The sequence below is a fragment of the Oncorhynchus masou genome, chromosome 30, assembly GCF_036934945.1.
Source record: "Oncorhynchus masou masou isolate Uvic2021 chromosome 30, UVic_Omas_1.1, whole genome shotgun sequence".
Classification (NCBI taxonomy): Eukaryota; Metazoa; Chordata; class Actinopteri; order Salmoniformes; family Salmonidae; genus Oncorhynchus; species Oncorhynchus masou.
In genome coordinates, this window is record NC_088241.1 from 54,528,479 (window position 1) to 54,549,396 (window position 20,918).

Consider the following 20,918-nt stretch of genomic DNA (forward strand, 5'->3'; position numbering starts at 1 on the left):
TTAAGTGGACACTTCTGATGACATATCATGACGTCTGATGAGTATACACTTGCAGAAATTCGTCACTCGTTAGTCCCGTGATGATTGTGTTTTCAGTCACCGGTAGCTTGTGGGTGCTTTTGTAACAGATGTGAAACGGCTAGCTAGTCAGCGGTGGTGCGCGCTAAATAGCGTTTCAATCAGTGATGTCACTTGCTCTGAGACCTTGAAGTAGTGGTTCCCCTTGCTCTGCAAGGGCCACGGCTTTTGTGAAGCGATGGGTAACGATGCTTCGTGGGTGACTGTTGTACTATAATATTAATTAACTATAATATACGCCTACTGTATGATAGCTAACAAAATAATTAGCTAACTAACGTTAGCCTACCTAGCTACTTCTGAAGGACAATTTTTTATTTCTACAATTTCCAAAAGTTAACCAAACAAAAACAGAATTACTTTTATGAGACGTGTTTATGCATTAGTAGCACAATTTCTAACTTGTGTATTTTATTTAACTAGGCAAGTCAGTTACGAACAAATTCTTATTTACAATGACGGCCTACCAAAAGGCCTTAACTCGTTATCAACAAAAATTATTTTCAAATATACCAAATTCATCAACACAGTAGGCCTAAATATCACAACTTAAACATAGCCTACTTACTTACTTACTCAGTTGGATCAAGGACATCTTGGTAATTCTTTTCATCATCTAAGGAAACTATCTGGGGCAAACACTCGAAAATCGCTTCTGCTGAATGTCTGTGTCGCCTCTGAGCTAACAAATACCGTGCTAGTCTCTCAGTCTATGAACGATCACTGCTATCTGGATTCCTTGGGACATCCTTACCCTGAATGCTAAACTAACACTAAACTTAACCAATTTACATTTACACTTGATAGGAGGTAGGGACATCCCAAGAATGCAGAATAGCAAGGACCCTCTGGGAAAGCCTATGAACTCCTCTATTCGACTGAAAGTTGTGGACACAACTCTTATTGGCTTTCTGATGTAAGCTACTGAGAACTGGTAACAACACAGTCTGTGATTGGCTAACATGTAGATCTACAGCGAGATGAGATAACAAACCACGAGGTGTTGAAGACAAGACAGATTACCTATAGATTGGACAATCTTTTCTAGGCCATTAGCGATAACAGGGAATACACAAGCCATAGGCTAAACTCGGAGGCTACTTCGGCATGTCGGCTTGCACGGGGAAAACGGTAAGTTTCTAACATTTATGGTTGAGATTGAATTAATATAAATATCCACCGTATGACTTTCATTAACACGCAGACGTTAGTACGGTGTTGATATGACGACGTGTTAGTTGACGCTACACGCAGGCGTCACGCAGACGTTAGTACGGTGTTGATATGACGACGTGTTAGTTGACGCTACACGCAGGCGTCACGCAGACGTTAGTACGGTGTTGATATGACGACGTGTTAGTTGACGCTACACGCAGGCGTCACGCAGACGTTAGTACGGTATTGATATGACGACGTGTTAGTTAACGCTACACGCAGGCATCACGCAGACGTTAGTACGGTGTTGATATGACGACGTGTTAGTTGACGCTACACGCAGGCGTCACGCAGACGTTAGTACGGTGTTGATATGACCACGTGTTAGTTGACGCTACACGCAGGCGTCACGCAGACGTTAGTACGGTGTTGATATGACGACATGTTAGTTGACGCTACACGCAGGCTTCACGCAGACATTAGTAAGGCAGCCACACGGTGGCCTAGGCTTTATTAAGTCTCTTATCACCCCCCATACCACCCAGGACCTCTGCTGAACTAGCTCAAGTGAATGCCCTCCCGAAGCATTTTACCAGTCGCGCCACGCCAAAAGCCAGCTACTCCGCTGCACAAGTGGACACTTCTGGCTGAGGAGTCAATTTCACACATCTCCATATGCTACATACAAACTTTACAAATATAAAGACCAACAAGAATGTTCAATTCAAAAAAACAAACCTGTATTACAGAAACATCTTTGTATTACTACGTCATTGTGTAATATTATTAATGTAATAACCACGTGGATAAGGTTTATACAAGGTTTATATAAGGTTTGAATGTGGCGCCACCGTCTGGTTCATACAAACAAGCACAGGTTAACGTCTTTCTCAGGGAAGACCTTTTTTGATTTATTTAACTAGGCAAGTCAGTTAAGAACAAATTCTTATTTACAACAAAGGCCAAACCCTCTCCTAACCCTGATGACATTGGTCCATTTGTGTGCCACCCTAAGATCATGTCAAGCCCATGGAATTAAGTTATTTATTGGAAATCCCTATAGTGAGCCATCAGACATCATAGTACATTATAGCTCAACACAAGCACTGGCAGTAGTGTTCAAGACAGACACAGTCCAGTGATATTTATCTAGGCTAGTCCCATACACCGTGTGTGTTGTTGCCAACTCCTCTATCGATGCCAAGTCTTGCATGACATCTTAGGCATGACAGTAAAGGAACAGAGGAATTGACTAGGGCAGCAACAGGCACGTTGATTGTCATGAATCTTGCCCTGGGGGAAGAACTGAGCGATTTCCACTAGATCATGGATAGGCAACTCCAGTCCTCAGGAGCCTGATTGGTGTCACAGCTAAAATACCTGACTCCAATAAATCATCTAATCATGATCTTCAGTTTAGAATGCAATTAGTTCAATCTGCCATGTATGCTAAGGATGGAGAAAAATAGTGACACCACTCCGGCCGACGAGGACTGGAGTTGCCCATCCCTGCACTAAATGCAAAGTAAAAATGGTCTATATCGTAAAAATGTATGAAAACAAAACAGTGCTTTTTGGTCTTAATTGAAGGTTTGAGTCAGGCATTAGGGTTATGAATTTGTGGCTGTGCCAGCTAGTGACCACTGTAGTGCTGCCTCCACAGCAATATTCATAAATTCCAACCTGCGCAACACTAGAGCACCAGGCTAGGTAGCAGCTAGCTGTTTTCTCTGACAGACAGGGAGGTGTCACAAAGCAGGACCAAGGAGATAACAGATAAATAACATTCTATAATATTCTAAAATAATTCTTTCTTTTTTTTTTTTAATAAATATTTTCTAGAAATAGGCATGGAATAATTGATGAGACAACCCATATTCAAGAATATCTTAGGAAAATAACCCCATCTAAAAACATTTTTTTGAATTACCTTAAACCGAGTGAGGCTTTGTGACATCCCTCTGGTAGTGGATCAAATCAAGCATAAAACCAACAGACAAACAAACAAACAAACATGGGTAAACAATAGAAAAACAGAAGGGGAGGTAGAGCCTTCAATTAGGCTTTGATCAATACAAACAAATCGTTCTGTAATTGCAAAATATCATCGGAATACAATATCTAATTAAACAAACATTTCAAAGGATACAGAGGCAACTTCAGGGTTAATGTGTTTCGTAATAAATAAATAAATAATCCTAACTAATATAAAGAGCAATGTTCACTTTCAACTACAATGATACAGACCGCAAGACCAAACATAAAATGGTTTATCTTTTTATTGCGAATCCAGAGATTCTGTACTTGTAAGTAAATTCCACTCTGCGTGAAATTGATATAAATACATTAAAAATATAATGCAAGAGATTGTGAGTAGCTGCAGTCATGGTATCAATGAGAAATTGGGAGGGTCAACCTTGAAATTTGGTGTGTGTGTGTGTGTGTGTGTGTGTGTGGGGTACAGAAGTCCTGTGTTGATTTTCAGCGAAAAGGGGAAAATCGAACCATACCCTCTGGTAGAAGGTCCTTAGATCTGAAGGAAGAGAGGGGGAAAGGAGAAGAGGGAATTAAAACACTTCTAAATTTAAACTTTCAGAAAGCAATACAAATATAGATTTAGCACCTACATCGTCAATGTCCTCGTCATCATCTCCAATGTCATCGAACTGGATGTCTTCATCCTCCCCAGGACCGAAGGTGTCGGTCTCGTTGATCTTGGCTAAGAGAGGGAGGACATAGAAAGGGGAGGTATCGGAGAGTGAACAGGGAAGTGCAAACAAAACAGAAATTGGACAAGAAAGAGCAGTCAACAGTGGCTGTCATGGTCTGTGTGCCTCAATCATTTCAACTAGCTTCCTTTCCTCGTTTCCTCTCCTACATGACCACTATACAAACATCATTAGCTGTTACCGTAGGGACAGCTACTCTTCCTGGTACTCACCGTGCTCCGGCAGTTCTCCGTAAGCCTTCAGACTTCTGGCCTCATCTGCATTGTACACCAGGATCACATCAGCTTTGTTGTCCTATAGGGGAGAGAGAGAGAAACCCAAACCTCTGTTTATGATACAGTGACAAACAAACAGACTCACACCCTACAACAACTGCAGTGGTATGTTTCTGGTCATCTCACCTGGTAATCTCTCAATCCTACCAGGATGATATCTGACGTGTTAATCCACACCTGAAAGAAGAGAGGAGAGAAATGCAAAAATGCTTTTGAGGAATTATTCAGATGAATGGATAACAATCTAAAGGTTTGGTTAAAATACAGTGCATTTGGAAAGTATTCAGACCCCTTGACTTTTTCCACATTTTGTTAAATTAGCCTTATTCTAAAATGGATTAAATACATTTCCCCCCCTCCCTCAATCTACACACAATACCCCATAATATCAAAGCAAACAGGTTTTTAGAATGAGTTAATAAACTAAAAATAAGAAACAAAAATACATTATTTACATAAGTATTCAGACCCTTTGCTATGAGACTAAATAAATTGAGCTCAGGTGCATCCTGTTTCCTTTGATTATTCTTGAGATGTTTCTACAACTTGATTGGAGTCCGCCTGTGGTAAATTCAATTGATTGAACATGATTTGGAAAGGCACACACCTGTTTATATAAAAGTTCCCACAGTTGACAGTGCATGTCAGAGCCAAAACCAAGCCATGAGGTAGTTTGTAGGGCTCAGAGACAGGATTATGTCCAGGCACAGATCTGGGGAAGGGTACCAAAACATGTCTGCAGCATTGAAGGTCCCCAAAAACACAGTGGCCTCCATCATTCTTAAATGGAAGAAGTTTGGAACCACCAAGACTCTTCCTAGAGCTTGTCGCCCGGCCAAACAGAGCAATCGGGGGAGAAGGGCCTTGGTCAGGGAGGTGACCAAGAACCCGGTGGTCATTGACAGAGCTCCAGAGTTCCTCTGTGGAGATGGGAGAACCTTCCAGAACAGTCTTTGCAGCACTCCACCAAATCAGGCCTTTATGGTAGAGTGGTCAGAGGGAAACCACTCCTCAGTAAAAGGCACGGCAGCCCGCTTGGAGTTTGCCAAAAGGCACCTAAAGGACTCTCAGACCATGAGAAACAAGATTCTCTGGTATAAAGAAACCAAGGTTGAACTATTTGGCCTGAATGCCAAGCGTCATGCCGAGCCAGAGCTCGGACTTGAACCCAATCAAACATCTCTGGAGAGACCTGACAACAGCTGTGCAGTGATGCTCCCCTCCAACCTGAGAGAACTTAAGAGGATCTGCAAAGAATGGGAGAAACTCCCCAAATATAGGTGTGCCAAGCTTGTAGCGTCATACCAAAGAAGACTTGAGGCTTTAATCGCTGCAAAAAGGTGCTTCAACAAAGTACTGAGTAAAGGGTCTGAATGTCATATTTAAATGTTTTATATTTGTAATAAATTAGCAAACATTTCTAAACCGGATTTTGCTTTTTCATTATGGGGTATTGTGTGTAGATTGAGGCTGTAATGTAAAATGTGGAAAAGGTCAAGGGGTCTGAATACTTAACAAAAACACAAATTAAATTCATTAGATACACTGTATGGACTCAAGTGTAACAGTTGACAGTCCATAGTGAAAAAAGCTTTGAGTCGGCATCAGTCAGGGTTTCCTCTGTTTCAGTGTGATCGGGGGGGTGTGTGTGTGAGTGTGTGTGTGACCTTTTGCCGGAGTTTTCCTCGGATGTGGCAGAGCCGCTTCACTCCGTCAAAACACATGGCTTCCAACCTCCCATTACCCAACATCTTAATCACCTGGGCATACTCTACAGGAGAGAGAAAGACTCTACAGCACCGGAGAGGGACTCACCTACATACACTATGTACTCAACAGCACCGGAGAGGGAATCACCTACATACACTATGTACTCTACAGCACCGGAGAGGGACACACCTACATACACTATGTACTCTACAGCACCGGAGAGGGACACACCTACATACACTATGTACTCTACAGCACCGGAGAGGGACACACCTACATACACTATGTACTCTACAGCACCGGAGAGGGACACACCTACATACACTATGTACTCTACAGCACCGGAGAGGGACTCACCTACATACACTATGTACTCTACAGCACCGGAGAGGGACTCACCTACATACACTATGTACTCTACAGCACCGGAGAGGGACACACCTACATACACTATGTACTCTACAGCACCGGAGAGGGACTCACCTACATACACTATGTACTCTACAGCACCGGAGAGGGACACACCTACATACACTATGTACTCTACAGCACCGGAGAGGGACTCACCTACATACACTATGTACTCTACAGCACCCGAGAGGGACACACCTACATACACTATGTACTCAACAGCACCGGAGAGGGACACACCTACATACACTATGTACTCTACAGCACCGGAGAGGGACACACCTACATACACTATGTACTCTACAGCACCGGAGAGGGACTCACCTACATACACTATGTACTCTACAGCACCCGAGAGGGACACACCTACATACACTATGTACTCTACAGCACCGGAGAGGGACACACCTACAGTTGAATTTGGAAGTTTGCAGACGCTTAGGTTGGAGTCATTAAAAAATAACTTGTTTTTCAACCACTCCACACATTTCTTGTTAACAAACTATAGTTTTGGCAAGTCGGTTAGGACATCTACTTTGTGGATGACAAGTCATTTTCGCAACAATTATTTACAGACAGATTATTTCACTGTATCACAATTCCAGTCGGTCAGAAGTTTACATACACTGAGTTGACTGTGCCTTTAGACAGCTTGGAAAATTCCAGAAAATTATGTCTTGGCTTTAGAAGCTTAGAGGCTATTTGACATTTGAGTCAATTGGAGGTGTACCTGTGGATGTATTTCAAGGCCTACCTTCAAACGCAGTGCCTCTTTGCTTGACATCATGGGAAAATCAAAAGAAATCAGCAAAGACCTCAGAAAACAATAATAGACCTCCACAAGTCTAGTTTACCCTTGGGAGCAATTTCCAAACGCCTGAAGGTACCACGTTCATGTGTACAAGCAATATAACGCAAGTATAAACACCATGGGACCACACAGCCGTCATACCGCTCAGGAAGGAGATGCGTTCTGTCTCCTAGAGATGAATGTACTTTGGTGCGAAAAGTGCAAATCAATGTTGGAACAACAGCAAAGGACCTTGTGAAGATGCTGGAGGAAACAGGTACAAAAGTATCTATATCCACAGTAAAACAAGTCCTATATCGACATAACCTGAAAGGCCACTCAGCAAGGAAGAAGCCACTGCTCCAAAACCGCCATATAAAAGCCAGATTACGGTTTGCATCTGCACATGGGGACACTTCTTGGAGAAATGTCCTCTGGTATGATGAAACAAAAATAGAACTGGTTGGCCATAATGACCATTGTTATGTTTGGAGGAAAAAAGGGGAGGCGTGCAAGCCGAAGAACACCATCCCAACCGTGAAGGACAGGGGTGGCAGCATCATGTTGTGGGGGTGCTTTACTGCAGGAGGGACTGATGCACTTCACAAAAGAGATGGCTCATGAGGAAGGAAAATGATGTGTATATATTGAAGCAACATCTCAAGACATCAGTCAGGAAGTTAATGCTTGGTCACGAATGGGTCTTCCAAATGGACAATTACCCCAAGCATACTTCCAAAGTTGTGGCAAAATGGCTTAAGAACAACAAAGTCAAGGTATTGTAGTGTCCATCACAAAGCCCTGATCTCAATCCCATAGAACATTTGTGGGCAGAACTGAAAAAGTTTTTGCGAGCAAGGAGGCCTACAAACCTGACTCAGTTACACCAGCTCTGTCAGGAGGAGTGGGCCAAAATTCAACCAACTTATTGTGGGAAGCTTGTGGAAGGCTACACAAAATGTTTGACCCAAGTTAAACAATGTAAAGGCAATGCTACCAAATACTAATTGGTTGTATGTAAACTTCTGACCCACTGGGAATGTGATGAAAGAAATAAAAGCTGAAATAAATCGTTCTCTACTATTATTCTGACATTTCACATTCTTAAAATAAAGTGGTGATCCTAACTGACCTAAGACAGGGAATTTTTACTAGGATTAAATGTCAGGTATTGTGAAAAACTGAGTTTAAATGTATTTTCTAAGGCGCATGTAAGCTTCCGACTTCAACTATGTACTCTACAGCACAGGAGAGAGGGGTACACTGCTCCCACTGAATATAGACATGCTGATCATTACGTTTGAATGACAACACCTTCAATGCAATACGTCTGCTCTAAAACAGGGCTCTAGTTCTATCTGCAATCCAGAACCCTGGACAAAAGAGAGCTGCATATTCAATCTAGAACACTGTTAGGAGCAGGTAAGGTATTCTACACAGGGAAGAGACTGGCAGTTGTTATTTTACAACATTAAAAATGACTCTTATTTTAGAGCTGGTGTAGGTGCAGGCTTTTTCTTCAGCCAAAGCAGTAACACACCAACTAATCAACCAATCATGTCTTGAACAAAGAATTGGTTTGTTTAATCAGCCATGTTACTGCTTTGCTGGAGCAAAAACCTACACCTCACACAAGCCCTGGCAGAGACCCCTGCACTCCCCCATCACCCTCACTCCCTCCACTCACCCTTCCCATCCTCTTTGAACACCAGCTCTCTCTTCTCTGGCTCGTTCTCATTCTTTCCACGTCTACGATTCTTTCCTCCCTTACCTGGGACAGAGAGAAAGAAATTCCGTCAGACCACTTTTAGTCATTTAGCAGACACTCTCATCCGGACTGTATGAAGTGCCTTCAGAATATATTCACAGCCCTCAACTTCTTCCACATTTTGTTGTGTTATAGCCTGAAGAAAAAAAATATATAAAGTAAATTGAGATTGTGTCACTGGCCTACACACACACACACACACACACACACACACACACACACACACACACACACACACACACACACACACACACACACACACACACACACACACACACACACACACACACACACACACACACATCAGAGTGGAATAATGTTTTTAGACATTTTTACAAATTAATAGAAAATGTTTCGCTGAAAAGGTCTTAGGTCTAAGTTTGCAACCCCAACAGTGCAGAGTTAAAGACGAGGAATAAACTAGAAATAGTGGCACGAGGCCTTCTGAGTGGCGCAGTGGTCTAATACACTGCATCGCAGTGCTAGCTGTGTCACTACAGATTCTGGGTTTGAGTCCAGGCTCTGTCGCAGCTGGCCACGACGGGAGACCCATGGGGTGGCTCACAATTGGCCCAGCGTCATACGGGTTAGGGGAGGGTTTGGGCGGCAGGGATGTCCTTGTCCCATCGTGCACTAGTAACTCCTGTGGCAGGCCGGACACAGTGCACACTGACACGATAGCCAGGTGTATGGTGTTTCCTCCGACACATTGGTGTGGCTGGCTTCTGGGATAAGTAGGCATTGTGTCAAGAAGCAGTGCTGCTTGGTTGGGTTGTGTTTTGACTCCCGAGGCCGTACAGGAGTTGCAGCGATGAGACAAGACTAACTACCAATTGGATACATCGAAATTGGAGAGAGAAAATGGGTAAAAAAAGGTATCGATAAAAATAAATAGTGGCATGAGGAATAAATACAGTGAATAACATGCCATCTATATATGGGGAGTAGAAAACAACATGGCTATATACAGGGAGTACCAGTACCGAGTCGATGTGCAGGAGTACGAGGTAATTGAGGTAGCTGTGTACTGTACATATACAGAAGCCACTCTTGCGTTGTCTTGGCTGTGTGCTTAGGGTCATTGTCCTGTTGGAAGGTGAACCGTCGCCCTAATCTGAGGTCCTGAGCACTCTGGAGCAGGTTCCCATCAAGGATCTCTATACTTTGCTCCGTTCATCTTTCACTTGATCCGGACTAGTCTCCCAGTCCCTGTTGCTGAAAAACATCCCCACAGCATGATAATGCCACCACAATGCTTCACTGTAGAGATGCTGCCAGGTTGCCTACAGATGTGACTCTTAACATTCAGGTCAAAGCATTCAATCTTGGTTTCATCAGACCAGATAATCTTTTTTCTCATGGTCTGAGAGTCCTTTAGGTGCCTTTTGGAAAACTCCAAGTGGGCCGTCATGTCCCTTTTACTGAGAAGAGGCTTCCGTCTGGCCACTCTACCATAAAGGCATGATTGGTGGAGTGCTGCAGAGATGGGAGAACCTTCCAGAAGGACAACCATTTCCACAGAGGAACTCTGGAGCTCTGTCAGAGTGACCATCGGGTTCTTGGTCACCTCCCTGACCAAGGCCCTTCTGTGTTCTTGGACTTTCAATGCTGTTCAGAAATGTTTAGGTACCCTTCCCCAGATCTGTGCCTCAACACAATCCTGTCCAATCATTTAAATTTACCACAGGTGGATTCCAATCAAGGTAGAAACATCAAGGATGATCAATCAATGTTTTCGCTTTGTCATTATGGGGTATTGTGTGTAGTATGCTGACTATTTTTATTTATTTAATCCTTTTTAGATTAACAGTAATATAAAATGTGGGGGAAAAAGACCATAGCAGCAGCGTATTTGGTGAGTAGGAAAGTGTGTGCGAGTGTGGCGCATCAATGTGTGTGTGTGTGTGTGTGTGTGTGTGTGTGTGTGTGTGTGTGTGTGTGTGTGTGTGTGTGTGTGTGTGTGTGCGTGTGTGTGTGTGTGTGTGTGTGTGTGTGTGTGTGTGTGTGTGTGTGTGTGTGTGTGTATCTAGTGTGTGCGGTGTCAGTGTAAGTAGAGTCCAGTGTGAGTCCATAGGGTCAGTGCAAAAAAAAAATGGTCAATGCAGGTAGTCCGGGAAGCTATTTGATTATCTATTTAGCAGTAGTTTTTAGAAGTCTTATGGCTTGGGGTTAGAAGCTGTTTAGGGTTCTGCTGATTCTAGACTTGATGCATTGATACCAGCTTGCCGTGCAGTAGCAGGGAGAACATTCTCTGGCTTGGGTGGCTAAAGTCTGACAATTTTTGGGGCATTCCTCTGACACCGCCTGGTATAGAGGTCCTGGTTGGCAGGGAGCTCGAAAACAGTGATGGACTGGGCCATATGCACAACCCTCTTTAGCACCTTACTGTAGGAAGCCAAGAAGTTGCCATATCAAGCAGTGATGCAGCCAATAGAGATTCTCTCGATTGTGCAGCCTTAGAACTTTGAGGACTGAGGGCCCATGACACATTTTTTCAGCCTCCTGAGGGGGAAGAGCTGTTGTCGTGCCCTCTTCACGACCATGACAGATCGTTAGTGAGGTGGACACCGAGGAACTTGAAGCTCTCAACACATTCCACGATCAGCTCTTACTGGTGTTGCCAGGTCTCTGACCTACTCCCTATAGGCGGTGTCATTGTCGTCAGTGGTCAGGCCCACCACCATTGTGTTGTCAGCAAACTTAATGGTGTTGGAGTCACACGGCCACACAGTTGATGGTGAACAGGGAGCACAGGAGAGGACTAAGCACGCAACTCTGAGGTGCCCCCGTGTTGAGGGTCTGCGTGGCAGATTTGTTGTTGGCTATGCTCACTACCTGTGGGCAGCCCATCAGGAAGTGCAGGATCCAGTTGCAGATGGAGGTGTTCAATCCTAAGGACCCTCGCTTAGTGATGAGCTTCGAGGGCACTATGCTGTTGAACGCTGAGCTGTGGTCAATGAACAGCATTCTCACGTAGGTGTTACTTTTGTCCAAGTGGGAAAGGGCAGTGTGGAGCGCAATAGAAATTGCATCTGTGGATCTTTTGGGGCTGTATGCAAATTGGAGTGGGTCCAGGGTGTTTGGGAGGATGGGGTTGATGTGAGCCATGACCAGCCTTTCAAAGCATTTCAGGGCTACAGATGTGAGTGATACTGGGCGCTAGTCATTTAGACAGATTACCTTGGCGTTCTTGGCACAGGGACTATGGTAGTCTGCTTAAAACATGTAGGTATTACAGACTGGGTCAGGGAGTAGTCAGTTTAGACACCAACTGGTAATCCGTATGTCCCTATGGCCTTGTGAATGTTAACCTGTTTTACTTCTTATGGTATAGGGGACGCTTGCATCCCACTTGGTCAAAAGCCAGGGAAAATGCAGCGCGGCAAATTCAAATAAAATTATATCAAAATCAAACTTTCATTAAATCACACATGTAAGCTACTAAATTAAAGCTACACTCGTTGTGAATCTAGCCAAAATGTCAGATTTTAAAAAGGCTTTTCTGCGAAAAAGAAGCTATTATCTGATGATAGCACAACAGTAAACAAAGAGTAGCATATTTCAACCCTGCAGGCGCTACACAAAACGCAGAAATAAAATATAAAACATGCCTTACCTTTGACGAGCTTCTTTTGTTGGCACTCCAATATGTCCCATAAACATCACAATTGGTCCTTAATAATCGATCAAATTGAAGACGGGTCTATCTGTTTTCAATAGAGGACGAGAGGAAACTAACGCTACTTTTCAAGTCTTGCGCAACTCTCTACAGTGTTACCCATTTCCTAGATGGCCGTACTTCTTCATTGCACAAAGGAATAACCTCAACCAAATTCCAAAGACCGGTGACATCCAGTGGAAGTGGTAGGAACTGAAAACAAGTGCCTAAGAAATATCATTTCCCAATGAGAACTCACTGAACAGACAGACCTCAATTTTTTTTCATATTCTGAACGGTTAGTCCTCTGGGTTTTGCCTGCTACATAAGTTCTGTTATACTCACAGACATGATTCAAACAGTTTTCGAAACTTCAGAGTGTTTTCTATCCAAATCTACTAATAATATGCATTTCTTATATTCTTGGCATGAGTAGCAGGAAGTTGAAATTGGGCACGCTATTTATCCAAAAGTGAAAATGCTGCCCCCTATACCTTAAGAAGTTTTAAAGGGCTTACTCACATCAGCTACTGAGAGCTTGATCACACAGTAGTCCAGAACAGCTGGTGCTCTCACGCATGGTTCAGTGTTGCTTGCCTCGAAACGAGCATAGAAGGCATTTGGCTCGTCTGGTATGCTAGCGTCACTGGGCAGCTCGTGGCTAGTCTTCCCTTTGTTGTTTGTAATAGTTTGCAATCCCTGCCACATCTGACGAGCGTCGGAGCCAGTGTAGTAGGATTCGATCTTAGTCCTGTACTGACACTTTGCCCATTTGATTGTGTTGTCGCAGGGCATGGCAGGATTTCTTATAATCGTCGAGGTTAGTGTTCCACTTTGCGCAAAGGGTAGCCTAGTGGTTAGAGCGTTGGACTAGTAACCGAAAGGTTGCAAGTTTGAATCCCCGAGCTGACAAGGTACAAATCTGTCGTTCTGCCCCTGAACAGGCAGTTAACCCACTGTTCCTAGGCCGTCATTGAAAATAAGAATTTGTTCTTAACTGACTTGCCTAGTTAAATAAAGGTAAAAAAAATAAAAATAATAGTTCAGATGTTGCCTGTAATCCATGCCTTCTGGTTAGGATATGTACATACGGTCACTGTGGGAATGACGTAGTCAATGCACTTACTAATAGGGGCATCAACCGTCATTGTAACCACTCATTACGAAGTGGTAGGCTGTCACTGTAAATAACAACTTGTTCTTAACTGACTTGCCTATTTAAATAAAAAGTTGAATAGTATTTTATTTGTTTAAACAATGAATGAAGCTGGTGACAAACTCCTCAATGCCATCAGATGAATCCCTAAACATATTCCTGTCTGTGCTAGCTAAACAGTCCTGTAGCATAGCATCTGCTTCATCAGACCACTTCTGAATTGAGTGCGTCACAGGTACTTCCTGTTTGAGTTTTTGCTTGTACGCAGGAATCAGGAAGATAAAGTTATGGTCTGATTTGGAGGGCGAGGGAGACCTTTGTATGAGTCTGTGTAATAGTGTTTAACATTATATTTTAATTACTACCTCATCTCTGTTCCCCACACATACAGATAATTGTAAGGTCCCTCAGTCGAGAAGTGAATTTCAAACACAAATTCAACCACAAAGACCAGGGAGGTTTTCCACTACCTCGCAGAAGTGCACATATTGGTAGATGGGTTTAAAAAAAAAGCAGATGTGAAATATCCCTTTGAGCACGGTGAAGTTATTAATGACACTTTGGATGGTGTATCAATACACCCAGTCACTACAAATATACAGACGCCCCTCCTAACTCAGTTGTCGGAGAGGAAGGAAACTAGAGGTCGACTGATTAAATCGGAATGGCCGATTTTAATTAGGTCCGATCTCAAGTTTTCATAACAATCGGTAATCTGCATTTTTGGACACCAATCATGGCCGATTACATGGCACTCCACGAGGAGACTGCGTGGCAGGCTGACTACCTGTTATGCGAGTGCAGCAAGGAGCCAAGGTAAGATGCTAGGTAGCATTAAACGTATCTTAGAAAAAACAATCAATCTTAACATAATCACTAGTTAACTCACATGGTTGATGACATTACTAGTTTATCTAGCTTGTCCTGCATATCTAGCGAATCCCCGAGCTGGCAAGGTACAAATCTGTCGTTCTGCCCCTGAACAGGCAGTTAACCCACTGTTCCTAGGCCGTCATTGAAAATAAGAATTTGTTCTTAACTGACTTGCCTAGTAAAATAAAGGTAAAATTGCATATAATCGATGCGGTGCCTGTTAATATATCATTGAATCATAGCCTACTTCAACAAACGGGTGATTTAACAAGCGCATACGCGGAAAAAGCACTGTTGTTGCATCAATGTGCACCTGACCATAAACATCGACGCCTTTCTTAAAATCAATACACAAGTATATATTTTTAAACCTGCATATTTAGTTAATATTGCCTGCTAACATGAATTTCTTTTAACTAGGGAAATTGTGTCACTTCTCTTGCATTCTGTGCAACAGAGTCAGGCTATATGCAGCAGTTTGGGCTGCCTGGCTCGTTGCGAACTGTGCCGACTATTTCTTCCTAACAAAGACAGCCAACTTCGCCAAACAGGGGATGATTTAACAAAAGCATATTTGCGAAAAAAGCATAATGGTTGCACGAATGTACCTAACCATAAACATCAATGACTTTCTTAAAATCAAAACACAGAACTATATATTTTTAAACCTGCATATTTAGTTAAAGAAATTCATGTTAACAAAGAATAAACGTTTTGTTTTCGAAATGATCATTTCCGGATTTGACCATATTAATGACCTAAAGCTCGTATTTCTGTGTGTTATGTTATAATTAAGTCTATGATTTGATATTTGAAAGAGCAGTCTGACTGAGCGGTGGTAGGCAGCAGCAGGCTCGTAAGCATTCATTCAAATAGCACTTTCGTGCATTTGCCAGCAGCTCTTCCCTGTGCTTCAAGCATTGAGCGGTTTATGACTTCAAGCCTATCAACTCCCGAGATTAGGCTGGTGTAACCTATGAAATGGCTAGCTAGTTAGCGGGGTGTGCGCTAATAGCGTTCAAACGTCACTCGCGCTGAGACTTGGAGTAGTTTTTCCCCTTGCTCTGCAAGGTCCGCTGCTTTTGTGGAGCGATGGGTAACTGTTGTTGATGTGTTCCTGGTTCGAGCCCAGGTAGGGGCGAGAAGAGGGACAGAAGCTATATTGTTACACTGGCAATACTGAATTGCCTATAAGAACATCCAATAGTCAAAGGTTAATGAAATACAAATGGTATAGAGAAAGTCCTATAATTCCTAAAATAACCTCAACCTAAAACTTCTTACCTGGGAATATTGAACTCACCTTAAAAGGAACCACCTGCTTTCATATGTTATCATGTTCTGAGCAAGGAACTTAAACGTTAGCTTTTTATACATGGCACATATTGAACTTTTACTTTCTTCTCCAACACTTTGATTTTGCATTATTTAAACCAAATTAAACATGTTTCATTATTTATTTGAGGCTAAATTGATTTGATTGATGTATTATATTAAGTTAAAATAAAGGTGTTCATTCAGTATTGTTGTAAATTGTCATTATTACAAATAAATAAATAAAAATAAAATGTCCGATTAATCGGTATGGGATTTTTTGGTCCTCCAATAATCGGTATCAGCGTTGAAAAATCATAATCGGTCAACCTCTAAAGGAAACCGCTCAGGGATTTCACCATGAGGCCAATGGTGACTTTAAAACAGTTTGAGTTCAATGGCTGCGATAGGAGAAACTGAGGACAGATCAACAACATTATAGTTATTCCACAATACTGTCTGTTTATTGAAAGAAATGTTCTTTCTATATGTGAAAATAACATGGTTCAGTCTGCTTTCCAACAGACACTGGGAGACAAATTCACCTTTCAGCAGACAATAACCTAAAACACAAGGCCAAATATACACTGTTGCTTACCAAGTTGACAAATCAAATCAAATCAAATTTTATTTGTCACATACACATGGTTAGCAGATGTTAATGTGAGTGTAGCGAAATGCTTGTGCTTCCAGTTCCGACAATGCAGTAATAACCAACAAGTAATCTAACTAACAATTCCAAAACTAATTTCTTATACACAGTGCAAGGGGATAAAGATTATGTACATAAAGATATGAATGAGTGATGGTGCAGAGCAGCATAGGCAAGATACAGTAGATGGTATCGAGTACAGTATATACATATGAGATGAGTATGTAAACAAAGTGGCATAGTTAAAGTGGCTAGTGATACATGTATTACATAAGGATGAAGTAGATGATAGAGTACAGTATATACTATACATATGAGAAGAATAATGTAGGGTATGTTAACATTATATTAGGTAGCATTGTTTAAAGTGGCTAGTGATATATTTTACATCCTTCCCATCAATTCCCATTATTGAAGTGGCTGGAGTTGAGTCAGTGTGTTGGCAGCAGCCACTCAATGTTAGTGGTTGCTGTTTAACAGTCTGATGGCCTTGAGATAGAAGCTGTTTTTCAGTCTCTCGGTCCCAGCTTTGATGCACCTGTACTGACCTCGCCTTCTGGATGATAGCGGGGTGAACAGGCAGTGGCTCGGGTGGGTGTTGTCCTTGATGATCTTTATGGCCTTCCTGTAACATCGGGTGGTGTAGTTGTCCTGGAGGGCAGGTAGTTTGCCCCCGGTGATACGTTGTGCAGACCTCACTACCCTCTGGAGAGCCTTACGGTTGTGGGCGGAGCAGTTACCGTACCAAGCGGTGATACAGCCCGCCAGGATGCTCTCGTTTGTGCATCTGTAGAAGTTTGTGAGAGCTTTTGGTGACAAGCCGAATTTCTTCAGCCTCCTGAGGTTGAAGAGGCGCTGCTGCGCCTTCTTCACGATGCTGTCTGTGTGAGTGGACAAATTCAGATTCTGTGATGTGTATGCCGAGGAACTTAAAACTTACTACCCTCTCCACTGCTGTTCCATCGATGTGGATAGGGGGGTGTTCCCTCTGCTGTTTCCTGAAGTCCACAATCATCTCCTTAGTTTTGTTGACGTTGAGTGTGAGGTTGAATGTTTCTAAGTGGGCTAGTTACAGTTTTGAGTTGCTTACCAAGACGACATTGAATGTTTCTAAGTGCGTTACACCAAGGCCTGTACTCTGGAGCGGGATCGATTTGGAGGTGGAGGATCTGTATGGTCTGGGGCGGTGTGTTACAGTTTTGATTTAAAAATCTGCTTTCTATTGCAAGACTTGAAAATGGCTATTTAGCAATGGTCAAGGACCAACTTGACAGAGCTTCAAGAATTTTAAGAAGAAAAATGTGCAAATCTCAGAGACTAACCCAGAAAGACATTATTAAGGCTGTAACAACAAACTCAATAAATGTGCATTTCTAATAACATGTTGTTTTAACTTTGTCATTTTGGGGTATTGTGTGTAGTTGGTGAGAAAATAAGCAACATTTGATCAACTTTGAATTCAGGCTGTAACAACTAAATGTGGAATAAGTCAAGAGGTATGAATACTTTCTGAAGGTCCTGGAAGTGTATTTAACTACAGTAGCTATGTAAGGTAAAGGTATTGAGTTTCCCCTTGACCTGTGATTATTGAGCCCAATAGCTAGCTAACCTAAATAAACTCAGCAAAATAAAGAAACGTCCCTGTTTCAGGACCCTGTCTTTCAAAGATAATTCAAGTAACTTCACATATCTTCATTGTAAAGGGTTTAAACACGGTTTCCCATGCTTGTTCATTGAACAATAAATAAATAATGAGCATGCACCTGTGGAACGGTGGTTAAGACACTAACAGCTTACAATTAAAGGTCACAGTTATGAAAATGTAGAGCACAAAAGAGGCCTTTCCAATGACTGTGAAAAACACCAAAATAAAGATGCCCAGGGTCCCTACTCATCTGAGTGAATGTGCCTTAGGCATGCTGTAAGGAGGCATGAGGACTGCAGATGTGGCCAGGGCAATAAATTGCAATGTCTGTACAGTAAGACACCGAATATAGCACTACAGTGAGACAGGACGGACAGCTGATCGTCCTCGCAGTGACAGACCATGTGTAACAACACCTGCACAGGATCAGTACATCCGAACATTACACCTACGGGACAGGTACAGGGCAGCAACAACAACTGCCCGAGTTACACCAGGAACGCACAATCCCTCCATCAGTGCTCACACTGTCCGCAATAAACTGAGGCTGGACTGAGGGCGTGTAGGCCTGTTGTAAGGCAGGTCCTCACCAGTCATCACTGGCAACAACGTCGCCTATAGGCACAAACCCACCGTCGCTGGACTAGACAGGACTGGCAAAAAGTGCTCCTCACTGACGAGTCGTGGTTTTGTCTCACCATGGGTGATGGTCAGATTCACGTTTATCGTCGAAGGAATGAGCGTTACACCGAGGCCTGTAATCTGGAGCGGGATCGATTTGGAGGTGGAGGATCTGTATGGTCTGGGGCGGTGTGTCACAGAATCATTGGAATGAGTTTGTTGTCATTGCAGGCAATCTCAACGCTGTGCATTTCTGGGAAGACGTCCCCCTCCCTCATGGGGTACCCTTCTTGCAAGCTCATCTTGACATGACCCTCCAGCGTGACAATGCCACCAGCCATACTGCTCGTTCTATGCGTGATTTCCTGCAAGACAGGAATGTCAGTGTTCTGCCATGCCCAGCGAAGAGCCCGGATCTCAATCCCATTGAGCATGTCTGGGACCTGTTGGATTGGAGGGTGAGGGCTATGGCCCTTCCCCCCAGAAATGTCCGGGAACTTGCAGGTGCCTTGGTGGAAGAGTGAGGTAACATCTCACAGCAAGAACTGGAAAATCTGGTGCAGTCCATGAGGAGGAGATACACTGCTGTACTTAATGCAGCGGGTGGCCACACCAGATACTGACTGTTACTTTTGATTTTGACCCCCTCTTTGTTCAGGGACACATTATTCCATTTATCTTAGTCACATGTCTGTGGAACTTGTTCAGTTTGTCTCAGTTGTTGAATCTTGTTATGTTCATACAAATATTTACACATGTTAAGTTTGCTGAAAATAAACGCAGTTGACAGTGAGGGCTTTACTACTTTTTCTTTTGCTGAGTTTACCATTTTAGGCTGTGATGTGAACCCCACATTCCTCTCCCCCTGTATCATAATCTACAAGAGGAACATGTGTTATAGCAACATGTGACGATGTTTTACAGGAATACAGACCGCAGATAAGCCATATGGCCTACTACAGCCAGTACTTGAAACCTTCCTGTTAAATTTCTTCAGGCAAGTGTAACCAGTTGACTGGGGTGTGAGTGGGTGTTGTAAACGTAACGTTATTTACCATCTAAATGTCTGTGTTAGTATCGTGAGTGATGAGCAACCCGGTTAACTTAGTTAGCTAAACGACAGAATTATATTAATTTGCTCCATTTAAAAAATACAATATAGCGAGCTGCCTGCTGTAAACTTCACCTAGCTAGGTTGTACGTAGCATTACTTTTGAACATGAACTCTAGCTAGTTACTGGTTAACTAGACATTATGCTGGTTAGCTAGCTAAACTAGAAGGTTACGGTCTTTGATTCAATTGTGTCACGTTTTCAATGCGTGTAGCTCGTCAGAGATGCCGGACAGAGATACCCACACTTTACGGGAAAAGACGGCAATTCTAACGCTTTGTTCTTGGGCATATTTTTTACAGCTCAGATCTTCTTTTCGTCCCGTGGTGATGTGTTGTTGCTTACTGTTGTATGAACAATATTGAATAAGAAAAACTGGCCAATTTCTCCCTACAGAATTCACGTAAAACCAATTCACCGCTGGTGTACCGGTAAACGCATGTCATTTCCTACAGAATTCTAAAGTTTTATTTACACATGGTGAAACAGCAAACCACTGAGAGAACTGGAGCTATGCCAGCACAGTTGATTTAAATAATATTTTGTGCTAGCTAGCTACTGTCTTTCTTTGATTATATCAGTTTCGGAAGGGGCAATAATAGTACACGTTTAAATTGTATTATGCTAATTTGAAAATATATGTGTAAATGTAGAATGGGCGAACTTTCCTGGCAATGTGAATGTACCAGACACAGTGGAAACATATGGAATGTATCTTACTAATATTTGAACATATTCATACGCTGGAACTGTGTACGTGTTTAGAATAATCAAGCCAATCAATTCAATGTACATTTTATGTATTAATACATTTGAGGGAAATAATATAGCCTCGAGTAAATGGTCGTTCAGTAGAAACACTCCACTACAGTAGGTGGCGACCGTGCGCCTATTCTGTTACAAAAACATAAGAAGTTGCAACATAGCTATTTTTGCAATCCATTAATTAGCATTTTAGTACCTGGAAAATA

General features: G+C 42.6%; 1 protein-coding gene across 1 annotated transcript; it reads right to left on the reverse strand.

The window, feature by feature from the left end:
• Positions 1–3,760: 3,760 nt before the first annotated feature.
• On the reverse strand, positions 3,761–10,327 carry LOC135521665 (eukaryotic translation initiation factor 1A, X-chromosomal-like). The gene is made up of 7 exons (XM_064947349.1): positions 10,204–10,327; positions 8,836–8,919; positions 5,905–6,008; positions 4,364–4,414; positions 4,175–4,256; positions 3,861–3,952; positions 3,761–3,766 (listed from the first exon to the last, which is right to left on the reverse strand). The coding sequence occupies exons 1-7, from the start codon at positions 10,325–10,327 to the stop codon at positions 3,761–3,763; spliced, it is 543 nt and encodes a 180-aa protein (XP_064803421.1).
• Positions 10,328–20,918: the final 10,591 nt, after the last annotated feature.

Coding starts and splice junctions, on each gene's coding strand:
- LOC135521665 (XM_064947349.1), bottom strand. CDS start 10,327: ATGACGGCCCACTTGGAGTTTTCCAAAAGGCACCTAAAGGACTCTCAG. Junction 6,009..8,835: donor GTTCAAAGAGGATGGGAAGG/GTGAGTGGAGGG, acceptor TCTCTCCTGTAG/AGTATGCCCAGGTGATTAAG. Junction 3,953..4,174: donor CGGAGAACTGCCGGAGCACG/GTGAGTACCAGG, acceptor TCCCTCTCTTAG/CCAAGATCAACGAGACCGAC.